Source organism: Acomys russatus, chromosome 25 (assembly GCF_903995435.1).
Source record: "Acomys russatus chromosome 25, mAcoRus1.1, whole genome shotgun sequence".
Lineage (NCBI taxonomy): Eukaryota > Metazoa > Chordata > Mammalia > Rodentia > Muridae > Acomys > Acomys russatus.
In genome coordinates this window covers 39,887,154-39,905,986 of record NC_067161.1, presented here as the reverse complement: position 1 = coordinate 39,905,986, position 18,833 = coordinate 39,887,154, and the positions used below count along the sequence as shown (strand labels likewise).

General features: G+C 51.0%; 1 protein-coding gene across 1 annotated transcript in view; it reads left to right on the top strand.

The window, feature by feature from the left end:
- LOC127207931 (obscurin-like) overlaps positions 1-18,833 on the top strand; it is a 115,139-nt gene that overhangs the window by 58,374 nt on the left and 37,932 nt on the right. Inside the window, exons 41-56 of the mRNA XM_051167283.1 lie at positions 1,918-2,181; positions 2,471-2,734; positions 3,259-3,522; positions 3,883-4,146; positions 4,505-4,768; positions 10,233-10,496; positions 10,954-11,217; positions 11,578-11,841; positions 12,200-12,463; positions 12,781-13,044; positions 14,141-14,407; positions 15,012-15,278; positions 15,384-15,656; positions 15,877-16,152; positions 16,631-16,827; positions 17,005-17,080. Coding sequence (XP_051023240.1) covers positions 1,918-2,181; positions 2,471-2,734; positions 3,259-3,522; positions 3,883-4,146; positions 4,505-4,768; positions 10,233-10,496; positions 10,954-11,217; positions 11,578-11,841; positions 12,200-12,463; positions 12,781-13,044; positions 14,141-14,407; positions 15,012-15,278; positions 15,384-15,656; positions 15,877-16,152; positions 16,631-16,827; positions 17,005-17,080 — 3,996 coding nt within the window. The remainder of the gene's footprint in view (positions 1-1,917; positions 2,182-2,470; positions 2,735-3,258; positions 3,523-3,882; positions 4,147-4,504; positions 4,769-10,232; positions 10,497-10,953; positions 11,218-11,577; positions 11,842-12,199; positions 12,464-12,780; positions 13,045-14,140; positions 14,408-15,011; positions 15,279-15,383; positions 15,657-15,876; positions 16,153-16,630; positions 16,828-17,004; positions 17,081-18,833) is intronic.

The window sequence follows — 18,833 nt, the reverse complement described above, 5'->3', positions numbered from 1 at the left end:
GAGCAAGGTGCCTCTCTGGAGTGTGAACAGAGCAAGATACCTCCCTGCAGAGAAGAGAAAGGCTTTGTACAAGAGACAGAGGAACCCACACATTAAGGCAGAGATGATACAAAGAGCCCTGTAGCCTAGCTGTGATGGCTCCTGGGAGTCCTTATATGTTCACTGGAAGCAACAGTTCTTTCCAGAATGCTTGCTAGACTATGCTCCTAAGTCACAGTTGTGTCCAGGGAACCAGAACATCTGCCTTGGTGTGACTGGTGACCTGGTGATAAGTCAACTCTCTGTCAGGAGTTCTTGGAGAGCCTGAGCATCTCTCTGCAGGGAAGCAGACAGAACACAGACACTATTGGGTGTCTCAGAGAGTGGAGATGCAATGTATCTGCTACAAGTGCAAGGAAGCCTTTGGCATGGTGGACTCTGCTCTCACGTGAAGAGCCGACTGCCGAGGGCACTGAAGAGGAAGTCTGATTAGGGCTGGCCATCTCTTTGTCCAGCCTGTAGCAGGTGGCTTCTATTATCTGTACAACACTGGAGATGCTTGAACAAAAACCAGTTGCCATGCGGATGGATCGCAGTGTCAAAACGCAGAGGCCTGGTGCCGTCATGCATTCAGACATTCCGAGAGTTGGCAGAAGGGTGCGTCTGAGGCCTGCCCCGTGGCTCTACAGTTAGAAAGACGTCATAGGAAAGCATGCTCCCTATTTTCAACCCCAGGACATGCTGTTGATGGCTGAGGTATAGAGCGTGCTGGCAACCATCTGCCTTCAGAACTGGGTTTGTCCCAACAAGGGCTGGGTATGATGAATCCTTGCCTGGGCCTCTCTAGAGAGCACTGCATTTTCAAAAGCTACCTCTGGACCGTAAAGTCCCATGGATACTATGAGCCACTGTCTGTCCTTAAAGGCCTCCAAGCACATAGAACTGGGCAACCAACAATTCTCAGTCTTGGCTTGGTAGTCAGAGGAAGTCTCCAGCTTTGGCAAACAAGAGCCAGTTTGTCCCTCCTCTTCTCTATGACCGCTTCCCACACAGCCAAGGACAGGTGGGTCATTCTTCCATTTGTTCGACCATGGATCGCTCCCTCTGCTCTCACACACCGGAGAGCTTGCCTGCACTGTGAAGATGGGGCCAGAGCCCTGTGGCCGCCTACTCCAGGCTGACGGTTCCAAGAAGAGGCTCGTGACTTCTTCTCATCCAGCCGTGCTGTTCTCTCTCCCCAGTCTGTCCTGAGAAGTGGGGTTTGCTCTGACTTTATGGGGGAGGGGCTCAGATACCCTGTGTACTCTCCCAGAACAATCAAAACGACAACAGAAGAGCCACTGAAGGAATTCACAACCATGCCATAGTGCGACCTAGCAGCCAGGCCAAGCCATTGGGCCCAGAGTATTGAGTATTGAGTGAGGGACTAGGTGGGCACAGAAGACCTGGGACTAGGAACACCTCCATTGTAAATGTTTCTGCTGTCCAGGCCCTGGGCTCACCCTCTTGATCTCCTTATCTTGAGGTCCTCTGTCCTTGCTGCTTCACCAGAGTCAGGCTGACCAGTCTGTATGCTGCCCGCTCTGTGCTGTTTCCCACTCGTGTCTGCATGTTTATTCCTTACAATCTCCAAAGTGTGTTTCCCTGTTAAGCATCTCGTTCTGTCTCCCGCATTCTCCACGATCTGGATGATCTTTGTGTGGTCCTCAGCCTCACAAGCCAAACTCAAGTGCAGCCGGAGGCCTGGGGAAGGCATAGAATAGATTGTGGCCATGAGCTGCAGAGTCTAGACCGAGGAAAGCCGTACCCTCCGCTGCACTTAGCCTGCCCTGCCTGTGCAGCCGGGGGCCTTCCTGTCTTCCCAGTACCCTCCACACCCAGAATCTTCCTTGTCTCAGAATGTGAGATTGTGTTCGTGTCTTTCTGACCTCTGCCCAGCCCTTCCAGCTAAGTTCACAGACGCTCTGAAGAGTGAAGAAGCCACAGAAGGAGCCACGACCACACTGAGCTGTGAACTGAGCAAGGTGGCTCCTGTGACCTGGAAGAAAGGAACAAAGACCTTGCGAGATGGAGACAAATACGGCCTGAGGCAGGATGGAGCTGTGTGCGCGCTGCGGATCCATGGCCTGACCATGGCCGATGCTGGGGAGTACTCATGTGTGTGTGGGCAGGAGATGACCTCAGCCACGTTGACTGTCAGGGGTAAATGGATGGCTTGTTTTCATGCTGTTTCTATTATTTCCTTCTGCCTCTGTACATGGCACAACCCCTGGGGTGGCCTGTGGCCACCTGTCCTCTCACTGGCGTCCTTTGAGTATTTTTCATTTGCTCAAACAGATCCCCTGCTTTTGTCCCTCCGTAGCTACCTGCTTCCTTCCCTATCTGCATATGAGTCCAGCCAACCACACTGTGGCTCTTGAGCAATGGGTGCTGCTCTTCGTGGGGTCCACGTTTGTGCAGAGACCTTCAGTGCTTGTTTGACCCTTCCCAGGCCTGCCTGCCAAATTTATAGAAGCCTTGAGAAACCAAGAAGCCACAGAAGGGGCCACGGCAATATTAAGATGTGAGCTGAGCAAGCCTGCCCCTGTGGAGTGGAAGAAGGGGCCCCAGACCCTGAGAGATGGGGACAGATACACCCTGAGGCAGGATGGGACCACGTGTGAACTGCAGATCTGTGGCCTGGCCGTCAAGGATACTGGGGAGTACTCATGTGTGTGCGGGCAGGAGAGGACCTCAGCCACACTAAATATCAGTGGTAAAGATATGTGGCCAATTGGATCTGGGTCTTGTTGTCTCTGGACATGCTGTTTATCTTGCACATCCCATAGTCTGTCCCTTTGTATGTCACCTTCCATGACTGGACAGAGTGCCAACATTTGGGGGGGGGGAGCTGTATGAGATAGGAGGACACACATCCCTAGCCTGTGCCACCATGAGTTAAGTACTTTTCTTTGGTCCTTAAGCTTTCAGGGATTCCACGTCCTTTTGTCATCCAGGCGGAGTCATGCCTGCTAAAGTTCTACAGAAAATGTGGCACCCTTGTGGCTTTGGTCCCCTCTAATTATCATGCCAGATCTATGGAAAGGACCATGGTCCTGATATTAAGAGGATACACCAAAGAACATAAAATTCATGGCCTGTTCTCAGCATAGCAGTACATGGCCCACCCTCAGTGGGGTTTGTGTCATCTCTGTGCCATTCATGTCTTGTGCCCATCACTCCCTGTCCCCTTCATGTGCTCTGAGCATAACAATTCCCATGCCTTTCTGACCTCCTTAGCCTTGCCCACCACGTTCACAGAGGGTCTGAGGAATGAAGAGGCCACAGAAGGGGCCACGGCCATTCTGAGGTGCCAGCTGAGCAAGGCTACCCCAGTGGAGTGGAGGAAGGGAGCAAAGACCCTCAAAGGTGGAGACAGATACATCCTGAGGCAGGATGGAGCCATGTGTGAGCTGAAGATTCACGGTCTGACCATGGAAGATGCCGGGGAGTACTCATGTGTGTGTGGGCAGGAGAGGACCTCAGCAATGCTGACTGTCAAGGGTAAAGATCACGTGTGGCCACCTGAACCTGAGGCTTGGTGTCTCCATGTTATCTCCATGCTATGCCTGTCTGTTCTCCATACGTGGCACATCTGTACTGACCCTGTGGCCATCCATCTGGTAACTAGGGTCATCTGGAATCTCTATCATTGGTTCCTATGGTCCAGGAGATGTTTTCATGTTCATGTCCACCCCACCACCCTCTGTATACCTCCCTGGTTTTTGGTTCCTCTCATTTGTTCGCTGGTTCACTCTTCCTGTCAAATCCTTCGTCAGAATGTACGTCTCCGTGTGTGTTCCATGTTCTGTGAAATATGTCCGTCAGAGTCTCACGTTCTCAGTGGCTGCTTGGCTCTTTCAGCCCTGCCCCCCAGATTCACAGAAGACCTGAGAAGCCAAGAAGCCACAGAAGGCACCACGGTCACTCTGAGGTGCCAGATGAGCAAGGCAGGCCCTGTGGAGTGGAGGAAGGGTTCTGAGAGCCTGAGAGATGGGGACAGATACATCCTGAGGCAGGATGGGGCCGTGTGTGAGCTGCAGATCCATGGCCTGGCCGTGGAAGATGCCGGGGAGTACTCATGCGTGTGTGGACAGGAGAGGACCTCAGCAATGCTGACTGTCAAGGGTAAAGATCACGTGTGGCCACCTGAACCCGACCGAGGCTTGATGTCTCCATGTTGTCTCCTCCACGCTTCTGTCTCCACATGTGGTTTCCTATAGTGACCCTGTGGTCATCTGGTCTGCAGCCACAGTCATCTGGGCGTCTCCATCTCTGCTTCCTCGTGCCCAGGAGATGTTCTTGTGTTCACACCCACACCACAGGCCTCTCTGTCTCCCCCGAGTTCACCTCCTTCGCCATCTGCACCTTCCTCCACATGTTTATATTGTGTTGCTTTGATAACGTGTCACTCTTTGTGAGTTGTGTGTCTTGTGTGCAGTGTTCTCCAGTGTCATGTTCTCAGTGCCTACTTGGTCCTTCTCAGCTCTGCCCCCCAGATTCATAGAAGCCCTGAGAAGCCAAGAAGCCACAGAAGGCACCACGGTCACTCTGAGGTGCCAGATGAGCAAGGCTGGCCCTGTGGAGTGGAGGAAGGGTTCTGAGAGCCTGAGAGATGGGGACAGATACATCCTGAGGCAGGATGGGGCCGTGTGTGAGCTGCAGATCCGTGGCCTGGCCGTGGAAGATGCCGGGGAGTACTCATGTGTGTGTGGGCAGGAGAGGACCTCGGCAAAGCTGAGCATAGATGGTAATGTCTCCGTGTAGCCATGTGATTGATCTGCTGTCACCTATCTTTCCCATGTCTATTTCTTGACAGCCATGCATAGCAGTGTGTGGCCCTGGCTGGAGGTAGCCAGGCACCCTGCTGAACTCAGTGAGAACACTTAACTGCTCCTTTGAGACAATACCAGGCTCTGAAAGGCTCCTGCCTTAGTCTGATCATAATTCTGGAGGCTAGAGTTATGCCAATTACTGCCATTGTGGTATTGGCAGTTTCTTGTTTTCTTTGAAGATGGCTGGTGTCTCCAAGTCTTCACATGGCCATTCCTTATGTCTGTGTCCAGATATTTTTTTAAAAAATATAGTCACTAGCTGTTTTGGATTTGAGCCTCGCCTGACCTCATCTTGACTTAATTATTTATTAAGTACTCTTCTTGGAATAGAGGACTTGCTGAGGAATTGGGAAAGCTGGAACTTCTATGTAGGAGTTGGGGGGTGGCATGGTTTTGTTCATGTATTAGTTAACGTTGTGTTGCTGTGATAAAATGCCCTGACCAGGGCACCATAAGGAGCTGATTTGGGCTTAAGATTCCAGAGAGTTAAGAGTCCATTATGGGCCGGGCATGGTGGCACACGCCTTTAATCCCAGCACTTGGGAGGCAGAGGCAGGCGGATCGCTGTGAGTTCGAGGCCAGCCTGGTCTACAAAGTGAGTCCAGGACAGCCAAGGCTACACAGAGAAACTCTGTCTCGAAAAACCAAAAAAAAAAAAAAAAAGAGTCCATTATGGGAGGGAGCCATAGCAGCAAGCAGCAGGCATGACAGCAGGAGCAGGGAGTTGGGGGCTGGCATCCTGGATTGTACATATGAAGTAGAAAGAGTGAACTAGAAATCTGATGTCTTTAAATTCTCAAAGTGACATACTCCAGCAAGGCCACACCTTTTAAACCCACTCAGACATCGCTAGGAACCAGGTATTCAAATGTCTGAGACTGCAGGGGACATGTCATTCAAACTCCCAGCCTATAACACTCCACCTTCTGGCCTCCTTACGTCTGCGTTATTTCACATGTCAAATGCATTCTTCCAGTACACACAGCCCATCGTCCAAGTGCCTCTCCTTCTTCCTCTTCCTCTCCTTCTTCTCCTTCTTAGATTCATTCATTTATTATGTATACAGTGCTCTGCCTGCCTGTACCCCTGCAGGCCAGAAGAGGGCATCAGATCACATTATAGATGGTTGTGAGCCACCATGTGGTTGCTGGGAATTGAACTCAGGGCCTCTGGAAGAGTAGGCAGTGCGATGAAGATAGTTTTATTGATGAGGGTTCACCACAACGTGAGGAACTGTGTTAAAGGGTTGCGGCATTAGGAAGATTGAGAACGACTGCTCTAGAACAGTGGTGGGACAGGCACATGATAGATGGTCTTTTTTTTTTTTTTAATTTATTTTATTTTATATTATTATTTTTTTTTTATGATAGGTGTTCTTAATCAAAGAAGGAGGGCATTGGAATGAAAAGATGGGCTATAAGTCTCATCAATCTGAAACAGCAGGGCAATCCTGCTGGATTTCAAGGCAGAAGAATTCTCTCTGGATCAACCTCCTGTCTTCTCAGCTGATGACCTAGGGTCAAAGAGGAGCGCACCTCCCCCCTTTTGCCCCCCCCCCGCCCCGCCCGCGGAGGCCTATGGTCTTGGGAGGGCCCCTAGTGGCAGTGACCTCCCTGTTAATCTCTAAGCCTCTCTCCTAGTTGGCTCTTTTGAGATGGAGCCTTGCTTTGCAGCCCTGGCTAGCCTGAAGCTCTTAGTGTAGAGCAGTCTGGCCTGGAACTTGTGGGACATCTCCTGCCTCAGCATCTGAAGTGCTGAGATGACAGGCATGAGCCACCACACCCAGCCATGGTCATCAGCTTGAAAGGTTATGCAATGCGGAAGCTGGATGGCTCCTTAATCTGGCTCATCTTGTAGGTCTCAGAAGTTTGACAACCTCCTTCTTTCTCTCTGGTCTCTGTCCCTTCTAGTTTAAGTGGTATTTCTTTTTTTTTTTTATTTTTTATTTTTTTATTTTTTATTTTTTTTTATTTTTTTTTATTAATTTATTCTTGTTACATCTCAATGTTTATCCCATCCCTTGTATCCTCCCATTCCTCCCCCCCCCCCCCCTTTCCCATTATTCCCCTCCCCTATTACTGTTCCTGAGGGGGATTACGTCCCCCTATATATTCTCATAGGGTATCAAGTCTCTTCTTGGCTACTTGCTGTCCTTCCTCTGAGTGCCACCAGGTCTCCCCCTCCAGGGGACATGGTCAAATGTGAGGCACCAGAGTATGTGAGAAAGTCGTATCACACTCTCCACTCAACTGTGGAGAATATTCTGACCATTGGCTAGATCTGGGAAGGGGTTTAAAGTTTACCTCCTGTATTGTCCTTGGCTGGTGCCTTAGTTGAGCGGGACCCCTGGGCCCAAATCTGCCTATCATATTGCTCTACTTGTAGATTTCTAGGACCCTCTGGATCCTTTTATTTTGCTGTTCTCCCATGCGTCTCTCATTTAGAGTCCCAATAGGATGCCTTCCCCTCTGTCCCAGTTTCCTGGTAAGTGAAGGCTTTTGTGGGACATGCCCCTTGGGCTAGTATGCAGATATAAGTGAGTATATACCATTTGATTCTTTCTGCTTCTGGGTTAACTCACTCATTATGATCATTTCTAGCTCAATCCATTTATCCACAAATTTCGGGAATTCCTTGTTTTTAATAGCTGAGTAGTATTCCATAGTGTAAATGTACCACAGTTTCTTTATCCACTCTTCTACTGAGGGACACTTAGGCTGTTTCCATGTTCTGGCTATTATGAATAAGGCTGCTATGAACATGGTTGAGCAAATTTTCTTGTTGTGTGCTGGAGCATCTTCTGGGTATATTCCAAGGAGTGGAATAGCTGGGTCTTGAGGAAGCCCTATTCCCATTTTTCTGAGATAGCACCAGATAGATTTCCAAAGTGGCTGTACTAGTTTGCATTCCCACCAGCAATGAAGGAGTGTTCCTCTCTCCCCACATCCTCGCCAGCATGTGGTGTCGCTTGAATTTTTGATCTTAGCCATTCTGATGGGTGTAAGATGGAATCTCAGAGTTGTTTTGATTTGCATTTCCCTGATGACTAAGGAGGTTGAGCATTTCTTTAAGTGTTTCTCAGCCATTTGATACTCCTCTGTTGAGAATTCTCTGTTTAGTTCTGAGCCCCATTTCTCAATTGGGTTATTCGGTTTGGTGGTGTTTAATTTCTTGAGTTCTTTATATATTTTGGATATTAGACCTTTGTCAGATGTAGGGTTGGTGAAGATTTTTTCCCAGTCTGTAGGCTGTCGCTTTGTTCTCTTGACAGTGTCTCCTGCCTTACAGAAGCTTCTCAGCCTCATGAGGTCCCATTTATTAATGGTTGACATTAAGGCCTGGGCCGTTGGTGTTCTGTTCAGGAAGTTGTCTCCTGTGCCAATATGTTCCAGGCTCTTTCCCACTTTTTCTTCTAAGTGGCTTAGTGTCTCTGGTTTTATGTTGAGGTCTTTAATCCACTTGGATTTGAGTTTTGTGCAAGGTGACAAATATGGGTCCAGTTTCATTTTTTTACACATAGACCTCCAGTTAGACCAGCACCATTTGTTGAAGATGCTATCCTTTTTCCATTGAATGGATTTGGCTTCTTTGTCAAAAATCAAGTGACCATATGTGTGTGGATTCATATCTGGGTCTTCGATTCGATTCCACTGATCAACCAGCCTGTTGCTGTGCCAGTACCATGCTGTTTTAAGTACTATTGCTTTATAGTACAGTTTGAGATCAGGTATGGAGATTCCTCCGGAGCATCTTTTATTGTACAAGATTGTTTTAGCTATTCTGGGTTTTTTGTTTTAAGTGTGGAATATCTAAGTGGTATTTCAACTGGCGTAACATTCTCAAAGTCCTTACTTTGTGACACTGACGTCACAAAAGGGGCCTCCACAAGCCTTTCCTCTCTAGCTGTGGCTTCTGCTGAGAGGATACAATTAACTACATCCTGCTGGGTTTCCCTCCCCCTCACCCCTCTCCAGGATGAGTAGGCTGTAACTTCTTTAAATATTCAGGGATTTTTTTTTCCATTTTACCTAGTACCTTTTCAATGTCTCTCTGTATTCTCTCACATTTACTATAAGCAGAAAGAAGACACCAGACTTGCCTATAAACCCCTTCAGCTAAACGTTCAATTTCACTGTTTCCAAATTCTGCATTCCACGAGGCCCTGGAACAGAATTTGGCCAAGCTGACTGACGCTCTCACGAGGGTCACTTCCTTCTTTCTGGTTTCGCTTCCCGTTTCTGTCTGAGGCCTGACCAGACGCACCATTAATTAACACCTGTAGTTCCACCAGCAGACTCTTCCCAATAATCTTAATTCTCTCGAATACATACATCAAAAGTCATCCAGCCTCTGGTTCCCAGACAGCTCCTGATTCTTAGTTGTTTGTTACAAGAGCATTCTCAAATTTGTGTTCTTTGGATCACCATCTCAAAGACCAGTAGAGCAGGACTCTTAAAGCAGAAATGAATTTCCTCTCTGTTCTGAAGGCTGGAGGCCTGTGACCAGACCGTCAGCACGGTTGGCTCTGCCCAGGGACCCCTTGCTGGCTCCTGGGCAGCTGTATGCCCCAAGTCTTCTTGTCTTCTTGTCACCTGCTTGTCTTCAGGTGTCTTATCAGACCACTCTTCCTATTGGATTAAGCACTCATCTGTATGACCTCATTTAGCATTTCCTCTTCATCAAGGCCAGTCTCCAAATACAGTTATTTTCTGAAGTTGTGTTGATTAGAACTTTAATATACATTTGAAGGCGGGGGCACTGCCAGTTTCAAGTGCAACCAGGGTGAGCACCAATCAGTCAGTGGGAAGGACAGATCCAAGGCTCAAAGGCATGCCGAGGAGACCCCCAGCTGCAGTCTATCAGGGACCAGGAGACATGAGCCGGGGAGGTGGCACCAATGAGTGGAGTGTGACTCCAGCTGTGTCTGGACGAGGGAGTGATGTGGAGGAAATAGGGCCTTATCTGAGCAGTAAGGGAGGGTACAAGCTTGGGCAGTTGGGTTGGAGGCTCTGTCTGAATGGGTCTCCCATCTTTGAGGCTGGAAGGCATCACAAGTGGACGATGCCTGCCATGGAGGTCAGTTGAGAAATGTCTTCGCATGCATGGCTTGGTCTCAGATGCATGGCATGTCTCCAAGTGATGAGCCAGCATAGAAAGAACAAGATGCCATTGAGAAGACGAGTCCAGAATGGTACCTGTCTTCCACTCAACCTGCATCCCAGTAGGCACAGCACAGGAACCTCAGTTCACACAGTTTGGTTTGCCTCATCCCAATGATCTTCAGCCCATCTGCTTCTGCTTCCTTCCTGGATACTCAGATAACGACAGTCAAAAACCTTCCTAGAGTTTGATGGCTTCTGTCCATCTGGTCCTTCCTAGCCCTGCCCACACGCTTCATCGAGAAGCTGAAGTCCAAGGAGGCCAAGGAAGGGGGCACGGCCACTCTGCGATGTCAGCTCAGCAAAGAGGCCTCTGTGGAGTGGAAGAAGGGAACAGAGACCCTTGGAGACAGAGACAGATACAGACAGCAGCAAAAAGGGGCCATGTGTGAGCTTCAGATCCATGACCTGATCATGCTAGATGCTGGAGAATACTCATGCGTGTGTGGGGAGGAAAAGACCACAGCTGTGCTGACCATCACGGGTAAAGACCACAGCTGGATACGTAGATCTGTGTGATGGTTGTGTGAACATCATCTGTCCATCCCTGCATGGGATCCAGTCCTGCTTCCTGGGTTGTGTTACCCAGATGACAGCATTCCCTCTGCCTTGTGCTGCTGTGGGCTTCATGTTGTTGGATCCTGTGGCTCTTGTCTTAACTGTCATATCCTGAACTTCAGTATTCTATAGGAAATGTGAGGCTCTTCATATGACCATCCTTGACTCTGCAGGGCCGGCTCGTATGAGGTATAAGGCCTAAGAAGGCTGCCGATCAAGCAGGGTGGAGTTGTGCACAGTCTAGCCTCAGGAATACCACATCACGTTCTCAGCATATATGTACCCTTAGCTTGAGTTCTGTGTCTGCTCTGTCTGAGCCATATCCTGTCTTCCACTTGCTCTGACAGAATGATTGTGCCTGTGTGTCTTTCTGACATCCCTAGCACTGCCCCCCAAGTTCACAGAGAGTCTGAAGAATCAAGAGGCCACAGAAGGGACCCTGGTGACTCTGAGGTGCCAGCTGACCAAAGAAGCCCCAGTGGAGTGGAGGAAGGGAGCAAAGATCCTCCGAGAAGGAAACAGATATAGTCTGAGACAGACTCGGGCCACATGTGAGCTGCAGATCCGTGACGTGGCTGTGGAAGATGCTGGAGAGTACTCATGCATGTGTGGGCAGGAGAGGACCTCAGCAATGCTGACTGTCAAGGGTAAAGATCACGTGTGGCCACCTGAACCCGTGGCTTGGTGTCTCCATGTTATCTCCATGCTATGCCTGTCTGTTCTCCATACGTGGCACATCTGTACTGACCCTGTGGCCATCCATCTGGTAACTAGGGTCATCTGGAATCTCTATCATTGGTTCCTATGGTCCAGGAGATGTTTTCATGTTCATGTCCACCCCACCACCCTCTGTATACCTCCCTGGTTTTTGGTTCCTCTCATTTGTTCGCTGGTTCACTCTTCCTGTCAAATCCTTCGTCAGAATGTACGTCTCCGTGTGTATTCCATGTTCTGTGAAATATGTCCGTCAGAGTCCCATGTTCTCAGTGGCTGCTTGGCCCTTTCAGCCCTGCCCCCCAGATTCACAGAAGACCTGAGAAGCCAAGAAGCCACAGAAGGCACCACGGTCACTCTGAGGTGCCAGATGAGCAAGGCTGGCCCTGTGGAGTGGAGGAAGGGTTCTGAGAGCCTGAGAGATGGGGACAGATACATCCTGAGGCAGGATGGGGCCGTGTGTGAGCTGCAGATCCATGGCCTGGCCGTGGAAGATGCCGGGGAGTACTCATGCGTGTGTGGACAGGAGAGGACCTCAGCAATGCTGACTGTCAAGGGTAAAGATCACGTGTGGCCACCTGAACCCGACCGAGGCTTGATGTCTCCATGTTGTCTCCTCCACGCTTCTGTCTCCACATGTGGTTTCCTATAGTGACCCTGTGGTCATCTGGTCTGCAGCCACAGTCATCTGGGCATCTCCATCTCTGCTTCCTCGTGCCCAGGAGATGTTCTTGTGTTCACACCCACACCACAGGCCTCTCTGTCTCCCCCGAGTTCACCTCCTTCGCCATCTGCACCTTCCTCCACATGTTTATATTGTGTTGCTTTGATAGCGTGTCACTCTTTGTGAGTTGTATGTCTTGTGTGCAGTGTTCTCCAGTGTCATGTTCTCAGTGCTTACTTGGTCCTCCTCAGCTCTGCCCCCCAGATTCATAGAAGCCCTGAGAAGCCAAGAAGCCACAGAAGGCACCACGGTCACTCTGAGGTGCCAGATGAGCAAGGCTGGCCCTGTGGAGTGGAGGAAGGGTTCTGAGAGCCTGAGAGATGGGGACAGATACATCCTGAGGCAGGATGGGGCCGTGTGTGAGCTGCAGATCCGTGGCCTGGCCGTGGAAGATGCCGGGGAGTACTCATGCGTGTGTGAACAGGAGAGGACCTCGACAACGCTGAGTGTCAAGGGTAAAGGTCACGTGTGGCCACCTGAACCTGGAGGCTTGGTGTCTCCATCTTGTCTCATTGCTATGTCTGACTCACATGTGGCACAGCTACTGTCGTGACCCAGTGGCCATCTGTTCAGTAACTGGAGTCATCCTGCTTACTGAAGACGTACTGTCATGTACCCATCAACCCTGCCCCTTTCTGTTCCTCCTAGAGTTTTTCTTCCTATACTTTCCTTGGTCTGTTTTCTATGGTGTTTTTAGTTCTCTGTGGGTTACATGTTCTGTGTAAAAGGTTCTTCAGTGTCATGTTCTCAGTGACCTGTTGGTCATTCCCAGCCCTGCCAACCAGATTCATAGAAGACTTGAGAAGCCAAGAGGCCACAGAAGGTTCAGCAGTCACAATGCGGTGTGAGCTAAGCAAGAAGGCCCCTGTGGTGTGGAGGAAGGGATCTGCCATCCTCAGAAATGGGGACAGATACAGCCTGAGGCAAGATGGGGCTGTGTGTGAGCTGGAGATCCGTGACCTGACTGCGGAAGATGCTGGGGAGTACTCGTGCACGTGTGGGCAGGAGAGGACCTCGGCCACACTGAGCACCATGGGTAAATGCGTCTTGTAGCCACATGATTATGGACTTTTGTTCTTGTTCTGTCTCCACTCTGTCCCACTCTACTTCTTCTTTCTTTAATGCTATATTTGTCCTGTGTGGTCCTAATCACTGCACTTTCCGGTGTCTTTTTTTTTTTTTTTTTTTGGTTTTTTTTTTTTGGTTTTTTTGAGACAGGGTTTCCTTGTGTAGCCTTGGCTGTCCTGGACGCGCTTTGTAGTCCAGGCTGGCCTCGAACTCACATTGATCCGCTTGCATCTGCCTCCCGAGTGCTGGGATTAAAGGCGTGCGCCACCATGCCTGGCTACTTTCCAGGGTCTTGATGCCTGTACCATGCCCTTTATGCTCTCACACTGCCAGTCACCATGCTGGGGCAGATGCCCACCCCTTCTCCATGTCCCTGGATATTCTACCATTTGTCATCCATGGTCCAGTTTCTGTGTGTCATGCTTAGCCAAATATTCTCTTTTGTTGGGCTAAGTTGGATATCCAGAGAGGACAGGTGGGCCCCTTAGTGATCTTATACCCTGCAGAATGGGCACATGTTCCTGGCGTGGCTCTAGGAAGGCCAATGGCTGTTCTGGAACATGCAGGACAGAACCCTGCCTGACCTCGAGAGGTCTGGCTATTTCCCGGGGTCTATGGGACACACTGTGTCCTAGTGTCAGAGGGACAAGACCATTCAAGCAGCCTGGGAAGAACATGGCTACACTCCAACGTGTGGCATGAGGCTGTGATCTTGGAGAACAAGACCATTTCGTGGGTTCTGGTCTGAAGGGACATGACTAGATTTGATTCTGTTCTGGGTGGTCTGATGTGAGTGCCTCCCTGGGTCCCTTGGGCGTAGCCTGCAGGGGACTAGATTGTCTAAGTGGGAGGTAAGCACCCAAGGTCGTATCTTGAGTTCTTTCCGACTCCTTCACCAGCTCCCTTCCTTACTCTGAAGCCCACCTGACCTGTGTCCCTATCCTGCATCCTCCCCAGGGCTGCCTCGGCACCGTAGAGCAGCTTGGCCCCAACCCGTCTGGCTGCCTTAGCATGCTCAGAGGCAAGTCTTGAATTGAGTCCGCTAGCCTCTCATCTTCTCGCAGCCCCACAGGTGGTGTTCCAGAAGCCACTGAAGAACCTGCAAGTGGAAGAAGGTTCCACGGCCAGCCTGCAGTGTGAGCTGTCAGTCCTCCATGCTGCTGTGGTCTGGAGCAAGGGCGGCCTGGAGCTGCAGGCCGATGCACGCCGAGAGTCACGGCAGCAGGGGCGGGTGGCAGAGCTTCTGCTTAGGGATGTGCACCGTGAGGATGCGGGCGAGTATAGCTGCACCTGTGGCTCTCAGACCACGAGCGCCACCCTCACGGTCACAGGTGGGTGTCCGAGGCTGGTTGGCTCCAGTGTTGGGGGCTGGCTGTAGGGGTACAGTTTTCATGCTGACTCTCACAGCTGCAGGGCTTCTTGAAGTCTCAGCCAGGAGAACTCAAGTTGGTGGCCCTGAGGTCTGCCTCCCTCACCACTAGCTGGACCCCTGAGCTTCCCTTGAGGACATCCCTCATGCTGTCATTGTTCAGGGACCCACTATCATATTCTCCCTTCTATGGTAGCTTCCCCACTGTCCTGCCAGGTGATCTAAATCTTCTTGTGTCTTCTGTCACTCTCCATATCTGTCCCATAGCTCTTTCTGTCATATTTATATTATATTATATTACATTATAGTCTCACTATGGGGGTCCCCATGACCTTAGTTGCTTTCGATCCCTTTAGCCCCTCAGGGATAACCTTCAGGTACCCTCCCTTCCCTGGTAGCTTCACAGGCAGGTACGGAACCCCCTTCACCACCATATGTAGCTCCCCAGTTTCCTCCCTGCAGCAGTGTCCTTTGGGTCCTGCCCAGAGACCTACTGTGGGTGGTTTCCTGACCGTAACACCCTTAACAACTCAGGACCTGCTCTTGTCTGACCCTCAACCTTGCAGCTGCTCCTGTGCGGTTCCTCAGGGAGCTGCAGGCCCAGGAAGTAGATGAGGGGACCACCGCACACTTGCGCTGTGAGCTGAGCCAGGCGGCTGTGAATGTGGAGTGGCACAAGGGCTCCCTGCAGCTTTTCCCCTGTGCCAAGTATCAGATGGTGGAAGAGGGTACAGCTGCAGAGCTGCTGGTTCATGGGGTGGAGCAAGAGGATGCAGGCGAATACACCTGCGATGCAGGCCGTACACAGAGCGTTGCCCGGCTCTCAGTCCGAGGTACGTGCCCCACCCCCTCCTACGCCTTGAAGAGCAGGGGACCTTGCTCAGCCAGAGTCAGGGAGATGGAACCAATGGCTCTAAGTAGTCTTTGATGGCCCTCAGCTCCCAAGCCCAAGTTCAAGACTGGCCTGCAGAGCACAGAGCAGGAAGCAGGTGGCATGGCCCGGCTGTGCTGTCAACTGAGCGAGGCGGAGCCAGGGGCTCCAGTGCAGTGGCTTAAGGAGGGCGTGGAGCTGCGTGTCAGTCCCAAGTATGAGATGCGGTGCCAAGGGGCCACATGTGAGCTGCTGATCCATGGGCTGGAAGCCAAGGACACCGGCGAATATGCCTGTGTGGTGGGTGGCCAGAAGACCTTGGCTTCTCTCAGAGTGAAAGGTGAGTAGCGGGACACCAGGAGGATGGTTTGAGGCCTTCCTGCCACACCCATCCCTCGGGCTCTCTTGGGTGTAGCTTACACTGAGGACAAGGCTTTCATCTCACAGTCCTTTCACCCTCACCCCTACACTACATCCAGCTCTGATAGGACAGACCTCAGCCCCCAAAGGCTGCCCTGCTTCCTTTAACCCAGCCTCTCTCCTCTGTTCCCTTCCCCCAGAGCCTGAGGTGACCATTGTGCGGGGACTGGTGGACATGGTGGCGCAGGCCGATGAGGACGTGGAGTTCACTTGTGAGGTGTCGCAGGCAGGAGCGGGAGGCGTGCAGTGGCGTCTTCAAGGTCTGCCACTGCAGAGCAATGAAGTGACGGAGGTGGCTGTTCGTGGAGACGGTTGCACCCACGTGCTCCAACTGAAGGGTGTGACACCGGAGGATGCTGGCACTGTCTCCTTCCACGTGGGCAGCCATTCGTCTTCCGCTCAGCTCACAGTCCGAGGTATCTGGCTTCGGTGGGCCCGGCCTTCCCTCCCCCCCACCCTCCCCCCACCCCCGCCAAGAGGAGAATATTCAGCCTTGGGCCATTTAGGAGATTGTAGACAGATAGGCACTCTTTGTGGGTTGAGGCTCTGGCAGTGAGGAGGACCTATGTGCTGGTAATTCCACAGCTGGATCTGCCTGGTAGACAGGTACAGTGGGTTTCCCAGAAGCTCATATGGTATTGGTGCTTAGAACCTACCTACTACCCCTCAGAGATTCTGCAGGCTGTACCACTCCAAGCCCTGGGTCATCTCTAAATTCTCTGTGGGCCGGAGCCCAGGGTGTGTCCTCTATTTAGATCTAGAGCAGGGGTACTCCTGTAGCTTTGTTATCTGGTATTGGGGTGACATATCATGGGGCTTCTGGGATATGGGAGCTCTACCGTTCAAGGGAGCACTCCAAGCGCAAATGGTGATGCCTGTGCTTCCCGTGTCTAGTCCCCGAGGTAACCGTTCTGGAGCCCCTGAAGGATGTGCAGCTCAGTGAGGGCCAGGATGCCCATTTCCAGTGCCGCCTGTCCAGGGCCTCGGGCCAGGAGGCCCGCTGGACTTTGGGAGGGGTTCCCTTGCAGTGCAATGAGATGAATGACATCACCGTGGAACAGGGCACGCTCTACCGGCTCACTCTGCACAAGGTGGGATTCTGCTTCTGCATGTACCTAGAAGGTTCTGAGTCCATCAGGGAAGGTCCTCCTCCAGGGCATTGGGCTGGGGAGTTGACAAGCCCCTATCCCTGGAGGATGGCAAGATGGATTGGCCCCTTTGGGTTAGGGTGGGGTACAAGACCAAGCATCTTCCTCCTGCCTTCTCAGGTGACCCTCGAGGATGCTGGAACCATCACTCTCCAAGTGGGCTCATGCTCCTCAGAGGCCAAGCTGAAGGTCACAGGTGGGCATCCCTGTCCTACATCCAGCCTCTGCCAGTGGATGTCTTTGTCTACTGCACTGCAGCTGTTCCATTGTGTGTGTGTGTGTGTGTGTGTGTGTGTGTGTGTGTGTGTGTGTGTGTATGTGAAACCCCAGACCTCTAGCAGTGACCTTTGCACTGGGGATAGCAATTTCCAGTATGTGGTATCTCAGGCCAGAATTGCCACTGCCTTTTGGAAGAGCTGAAGAGTCTTTCTAACATGGACTTGGGCCTTGAGTAGAGACAGGGGCCATCTCGGCAGTTTAGGTCCTTGCACACGCATATATGTCCCTGATGTACATTTACTTACTCAAAAGACTTAGAGATATGGGTAAAACCACACACCTATGCCACATGTTTGGACTTGGCATGGTATGCAGATCAGTGCCCAGCATGTAGGCAGGACTGTAGGAACCTTCAATTTAGACTATACCTTGTCCCCAGAATAAGTCCATCCTATAGACCTTGGCTCTGAGCAGCCTTCCCTTGCTGCCCTAGCCCTGTTCTCAATGTGATTCCATCGGACCCTCCATCATCTCTCCACTTACTGATTTATCCTCTACCCATCTTCCGTCCATGCATGCATCCATTTACAGATACCATTTGTCACCTACCTACGCCCATTCTTAACCAGTCTTCCATTCATCTATCATCCATCTTTCATATCACTCTACCCATTTATCCAGCTACTCACGATTTGTCCACCCGTTCACCTACCATCCACCCATCCACTCATCTACCATCTATACACCCATTAATCTATTTATCCAACCTCACTCGTCCATGCACCTGCCCACCATCCATCCATTCATCTACTCATCTTTTCAAGCACCCGTTTGCCATCCAACCATCTAGCCAGCATTGGGTGAAACCTCTGATCTCCAACCAGTCACATCTAGGCTCTCAGGATGGGTCACATGTAGCTTTGCCATTATAGAATCCTCAGTCTGCTGAGGGGAATTAGACGTGGAGAAAAGAGCATGTTCCGAATTTCATGTTCCTCTGGAACTTTAGAGATGGCCAGACATGGTCAATTCCATGGCTCGTGGGGCTGAGGAAGGCTGCCAAGTGCCAATGCCTTTACGTTGATTGATGAGAAATTTCAGGGTTGTCTTGAGGAGGTACAGGGCAGAAAGGGTCTGGGGAACAACACAGAACTGCAGGTTGGGATTCAGCTCTGCTAGAATCTTCTGAGAGAGCTGGCATTAGGCGGAGTGAGTGTCCAGGCAGCTTTGTTATGGGCAGGCTTGGGAACTGGTGCTAGAGGAGGAATGCCCATGCGGAATGGTGGGCAAAGACTTCGAAAGGAACATTCTGAGTGTGATCTTGGGGCCCCGCCCTGTCTTGCTGGATAGTGATGTCTTTACAAATGGTTGCTGACTGACTCTTCTTAGCCTCATCCTGTGGTATATAGAAGCAAAAATGCAACAGAAACATCTGGACTTTGCCAATTGCCCCCAAGAAGGCATCTGGCAAATGTTCAGAGAGGAAGACGAAGTGGTGGTGGCATCCTCCTTGCCCGGCTTAAGGTAGCAAGTGTTGGAAGAGAGTGTCTGGCTATGAAATCATTAATGCCCTGGAGTGCTCAGGCCATTCATTCATCTGCTGTGGTTCTTCAAATATCCATTCAAGAGGCAGATGGATACAGGGGAGCTGGGTGGAGGGCATCCTGAGCTTGGAGCCTGCTGTGTGCCTGGGGAACAGTGTAGCCAGCAGTTAAGGCCCTGGAGTCCTA